At 30.4% G+C, this 6437-nt stretch overlaps 1 protein-coding gene across 1 annotated transcript; it reads right to left on the bottom strand.

The window, feature by feature from the left end:
* Window positions 1–5942: 5942 nt before the first annotated feature.
* Window positions 5943–6335, bottom strand: LOC108916522. Its single transcript, XM_018722797.1, has one exon. It carries the CDS (start codon window positions 6333–6335, stop codon window positions 5943–5945), a length of 393 nt encoding a protein of 130 aa, XP_018578313.1.
* Window positions 6336–6437: the final 102 nt, after the last annotated feature.

The following is a 6437-nucleotide window of genomic DNA, read 5'->3' as shown; positions in this document are numbered from 1 at the left end:
GACAATTCACTTTCCACAGTTTCTTTCAGTTCATCCCAAGTGTTACCTTTATGGAAGATAGCTGTATCGTCTGCAAAGCCTATAACCTCTCCACTAGTAAGTAGGCCAAATAAATCATTAATATACAGGGTGTTAAAAGAGTGTAAAATATATAAGGAGGTCATAGTATGAACCAAAAATAAGCAGAAAAGTCTCAATAAACATAGATACAACTATCCGCAAAGTAACGGTTGCGGAGATATGGAATGTTTTATGTTTTTTAACCTATTTCTTATTTTGCAAAAACGTGTATTTTCTTATAATAGTTGGTTGATGTTTAGTGAAATAAACAGTACGTATTTGACAGTTGTTCTCAGTGCANGCCCACGAAAATCTAGATGACCTATCGGAAAATTGGATGTTTTTGTTGTATGCAATTAAATAACACACAATTTGAAAGGTACCTAATGTCATATTTCACCAATTTGTTTTCTGTAAAATAAAGTTCGAACGCGTAAAAATCAGTTTTAAAAAATTGCACAAAAATCGATGGATATTGATGGAATGATGGTCAGTCTATCCAATGAACAACATATATGTCCAAGGTCAATTCAATTGACCGTGAAATTGTTACTCCAAGTTTCAATTTATATCGTTCGTTTTTTGCAACTAATTGTTTAATTACTAAACGTTACTTTTAGAAGTTAATATCGTAGATATAGGTTCTAATTGATCCAAAGAAACGTATCGAAAAAGAAAAATTTCAAAAAGTTGAAATTAAGTTGCTCTTTACAACTAACAAAATAGGAGTGCTAAACAGCGTTATAAATAAATTGTCCTAGGGTCAGGCAAAAACCACTCGGAAATTCGCTCTTTTTGCTTTAAATAGAGCTTATTTTTTACAATGATTTAAAAAAATAATCACCATTGTTCACAAGATAGCTTTTTTTATAACGTTAATTGTTAATTAAAACTATTAAGGCAATTTATTTTCAACTTTTATATTGATACTTCAAACACGTTAGGAACACTAAAAGTTTACATTAATTAGTTACCGTTAGTTAGTTAACAATTAAGGCTAAAAAATAGCTGTCTTGGGAATAAAGAGGCGTAGGTGATTTATTTTTTTTAATTACCGTAAAAATGAGCTCTATTTAATGCAAAAAGAGAGAATTCTCGAGCGACTTTTGCCTGATCCTGGAACCATTTATTTATTTATTTGTTTATTTTTATTTTTAACAACCCTGTTTTGCACATTCTGCTTTGTTAGTTGTAAAGAACAACTTAATTTTAACTTTTTTCAAATTTTTATTTTTCGATACATTTGTTTGAATCAATTAGAATCTATATCTACGATATTCACTTCTAAAATTCACGTTTAGAACGAAATTAATTAACGCTTTTGACACACATATTGGTCATTGGATTGACCGTTTTTGCCAAATTAGCGTCATTTGAGTTAGTTTTTTGACATCATTCTAGATACCTTTCCTCGTCATAAAGTGCAATAAAATGACTATTAATTATTTTTTTACGTTCAAACTCTAATTCGACTGGACTAAATAGCTCGCTGTATTTTAATAAAAATTATAAGTGGTTACTTTTATTTTAGTTATTATATTATTTTATATATTTAGGCTCGGTACTTTGAGTCTCGGTTAAAGGTTGATTAATTGATCAGGCGATTAGACTGTACATTTGTAGATTTATTTTATAAAGTATAATCACAGTCTAATCGCCTGATTAGTTAATCAAGCCTTAACCGAGATTCCAAGTACCGGGCCTTATACTGTAAACAAATGAAACACGAAACCAATTACCTTTTCATATAAACAAAGTGTAAGTCCGTTAATTAGACCGTTGTTCTTCTCTGTTTGTTGCACAAAAACTGGTCAACGAAATTATTTACAGAAAATGTGTGATCACGTATTTATCATATTCATTAAATAATAATTGTAATGATTAATGATTAAAACATTGCATGTTTTACCCTTTACCCATGCTATTAATTATTTTTTTGTTTCATTTTCCATTTTTTCCACTAATAGTTCTAATAAATTCTAAAAATGTAAGTTGGAATGTGACATAAATTTTGGTTTAGAGTTTAGAGAATAGTTAAAGGTACAAGCTCTAAATGTAACAGTGACTGTTTAAATAAAAAATAGTGTTTCGGGTATTAGATAGGGTACACGGGATTTACTGATCAGAAGTTTTAAAATTTTGTACGGGGAGGTAGTAATTTCATTTATTCTATATTTACATATGAACATATACTTTTGTGTACAATACAATAACAAAACAGTCTTTTGGGAATGAATATGTATTGTGTTGTTCATTATTATTGCACAACTCAGTGATATATATTTAATACTTATCTAGTTTACTAACTATTACAATTTTTTTTTAATATAATTTTCTAGAGTTAACATAATAACATGTATTTAAATATATGCGACATTTTTTAATAATCAATTCCTTAAAACAATTCTGAATGACACAGACTCTTGACCATTATGTGTAAACGACGTTAGATAATATTTAGTAATGTATGTGATTAAAAAGGCTGTGGAATGTGTACAAATTACTGTTTTTATAAATTGTTACAAATCTTAATTTACATCATATAAAGTGCAGTAAATTTACCTGATGTTGGTTTTTGTTACTTTTTCAGAAAATACTTTTGCGCTGTGGAGAAACAAATGAAGAGATTGCGAGCTTAAGTCTACAGAATAATAATGATTTTTCGATTGCGAATTAAATGCACTTCTATTATGTTATAGGGTCAATCGACCAATGAATGAACAAATAAGACATATTATCACTTTGAATTTAGATTACAGATACTAGGGTCATAGTAAATTCAAATATTTCAATACGATTAGTAAGCCCTATTATTTTAAATTTTTAAAAACCCAGACACAACTATAGAAAGTTAATTCTTGTATTTATTTTTTAATTAGTTTTGATAGAAATGCCAAATCACCAGTAAATGAACATAAGTACCCAGTTGATGAACAAAGATAAACCAGTGAATGAACATGTTATTTATTTTTGTATAAAAAGTAACAAAACATGAAACTAACGCCTACAGAACTACCTACAGCAAGTACAGTTATTAAAAATTAAAATTGAGAACCCAACCCGAATATTATATCCGTGGTGGGTTCTGAAATGTTCTTAACAATTTTACTTCTGATCGTAGATTACTTCTTTCGTAGTCTTCTTCACCTGGGTAATTCCTATTCCAGTACTTCACAATAACATAGTTACCTACAGTGATTGTTTCGTCTGAAAACTCCTTAATTTTCATTCTCTTGAACACTTATTCTTCTGCGTTGTTCTATATGTTTCTTTGGTTCTTGCCCTTTCTTATTTTCTTCTTCCTTCTGCTTTATGTCTTTTTCTTCTCAACCTATCTCCAATTTTCTCTTTTTAATAATACTTTCAGTTTTGTCTAATGAGTGTAATGTCTCCTCATTTTCTTTCATCTAAATATTTTTCTTTGTTTTTTGACCTTTTCTGGGCCCTCTTTCCTATTTTCCTTATTTTTATTTTGGTTCTTTTTCTTTTTTCTCTAATTTTCTCTCTCTTATTATATCGTCCTCTTTTCGTGTTTTTTTTCTCTGTTGATCATTATGAAACTTGATGAAAACATTTATTTGAAGTAATTGCATATGGCATTAGTGTACGGGAACGACTGGAGCTTGTTTTTTTTATTAGTCTTCTGGTTTATCCCAGTGTAAATGCTTTTTCCAAATATCTTCAGGTTTTGTATCATTTTGATTCGTCTCTATTAAAATATTCGATACAACATGGATACCCTTCTCGTTATTGTTATTATTTTTGTTATTTGTCTTGTTTAACATGTTATGTGTTTTATATAATGTAGTATTTATATATTCTATTCAATATTAAAAACATTTTCTAGGATTAGATTGAAAAGTTTCTCACAGTCCAATTTATTTTGAATGGATAATTCTCTCGAAACTTCATTATCAAAATTAACCGTTAGTGTTTCAAATACTTTCTACATGTAAATGTTCTTATAACATATAGTTGTTTAGCCCTACGTTACTTTTATTTATTAGTAAGTATGTGAAAATAATACTTAAATTGTAAGGTTAGAATAACAGTAAGTGCATGTTTTACAAACGCTTTTTTAAAGTTATTATTTTATTTAAGTAAATTTAAATAGTCACAATGAATAAACAGAACATCAAGGATTTTATTGCTTACTTTTGTTGCACACGTTTTATTTTTCAAGATTTCAGTACCTACCTAAGGAAGCCAGAAATTTGACTATTTCTCGGCCAGGGATACGGCCACCTTAATGTTGTTGTTAATAAAACAATAAGAACAATTTACAAAAAGATAACCATTTGTAGGTACTACTTTTAATAATTTTATAATAAATCTAGTAAATGAACAGTAAAATGACTAGTGAATGAACGCTAGTTCTTATTGTTCATTTACTGGATTTCTACATGCCATGGTAATATTATGTGACCCTGAAAAATTTTACTTTAATGTAGCAGGTCTTAAGAATCATTTTTGCTTATTTCTAAGAATCGCGCCCAACCCAGTAAATGAACGGCCTGTTCATTTACTGGATTTGACATAGGTTTGACTGCTAGTTATAAAACAGGTGGTATGTTATGAAAATGGGTATGACAATTAGATAACTTTTTGTAAAATTGGCTTTATAATTAAATTAACTATAGCTTTAGTAGAGAAGCTTTATTATGTTTAACGTTTTATACAACACAAACAGTTTTAAAAGTTGTTATGTTCTTTGACTGATCTTAGCTAAAATGGCCGCCACAACAACACACTCTGACTTGTCTACACTCAATGAACTACTGAGCAGTTTAAAGCATACTGAAAAATATTCCAGCGAATGAACATTCTAAAGCGCAGTTTCGAAGAAAAATAGAGGGAAATACGAATTTCGGCAATCCTAAAGTAACCTTAATATTTAAATAAAATGCCTGTTCTGTTCAGTTACTGGGTACTGTTCATTCTCTGGTCGAGTCACCCTAAATGTAAAAGAAATTGAATATAAGTTATTGCGTATAAAACACAGTCATCGTGCGATAGAAAATATAAGAATTATGATAATGGGAAGCAAAGTTTATTGATTTTGCTGTATTTTAAACTTTAGCAACAAAGTAAAATGTAGCCTTGTTGTACAATGCATTCGTATCTAATTTAATTCCTCCTTTCGTGTTTGTAAATATTTCATACAAATATACATAGCCTTCATAAATGATTGCAAGCCATGTGATCGCCGAGTTTAGGCAACCAACATTGCAGAGTTGGTACTGGCAACGAAAAATTCCAAAAACTTACTTAAACCTTTATTAATGATTCCTTTACAATGAACAATATTAAACCGTAACGTTCACGCTCGAGATAATATGAACTGATTGGTTGAATAAAATCTCTTGAAAAATTACACCAACCACCAGCCGGTGAAACAGAATATTGTGTTAATGTAGTCTTGTTCTTATCTGTATTTACAAGCACGATTTCGCATTAAAAAAAACAATCGCCTAAAGGGTGTAAGAAATTTGACTGCCATTACTTCAGCATGAGGTAGAGTAATCATAAATGAACAAAAAAGTTGTATATTAGAAAGGCGTAAGATTAGTATTAATATTGGGGAGTTTCATCACAACGTGACAACAGCGCTTAACCTGCTGATGCACACCACGTGTACATGCAGCAGATTTGTCCTACGGAACAAATGTAAACAGGTATTATTGTAAAACATTTAGTAAATTTCAAGACATTTGTTTTCCGGTTTTTAAATAAATAAAATAAAATGTATCGATTTTGTAGTACGAAGATGCTAGTAGTAGTATAATCAGCGCTGCGAGCCAAGAAAGCTCATGGCTTGGTTGCACATTTTTTTCCATTTCTTTTTGTTTTCTACTCTTCTCCTCCGGTCCCCGATTCCCATTTCATCCAAGTCCCTTTCCACCGCTTGTAGCCATTTCGTCCGAGGTCTGCCTCTTCCTCTCCTCCCCGTTAGTACTTTTCTCGTTGGTCTCTCTCCTTCTCTCCAGCCTTCCTACGTCTCCCAGCCACCTCAATCTTTGTACTCTAGTCACGTTTGTTATTAATGGCTCCCCGTATATTCTCATCAGTTTCTCGTTTGTTCTTCTCAGCCATACCTCTCCTTCTTCCTTTCTTCCATATATTTTCCTCAATACTTTTCTCTCAAATATTTCCAAAGAGTGTTCTTCTTTTGTATTCAATTTCCATACTTCGCTCACATAAACAACTATTGGTCTTATTACTGTCTTATATATTATTTTCAATTCATTTCCAACGTATCCACGTACCAACCACATTGACAATTAAAAATATTTTCCTGGTACGCTTACAATATTTAAAAATGCAAGCATTTTTCAAATTTAAAATGAAAAAGCACAAGATTATATTGTGAAAAATGT

The sequence above is a fragment of the Anoplophora glabripennis genome, unplaced genomic scaffold, assembly GCF_000390285.2.
Source record: "Anoplophora glabripennis isolate ALB-LARVAE unplaced genomic scaffold, Agla_2.0 scaffold4304, whole genome shotgun sequence".
Lineage (NCBI taxonomy): Eukaryota > Metazoa > Arthropoda > Insecta > Coleoptera > Cerambycidae > Anoplophora > Anoplophora glabripennis.
The sequence above is the reverse complement of the archived record's forward strand: the minus strand, read 5'-3'. Positions and strand labels throughout refer to the sequence as shown.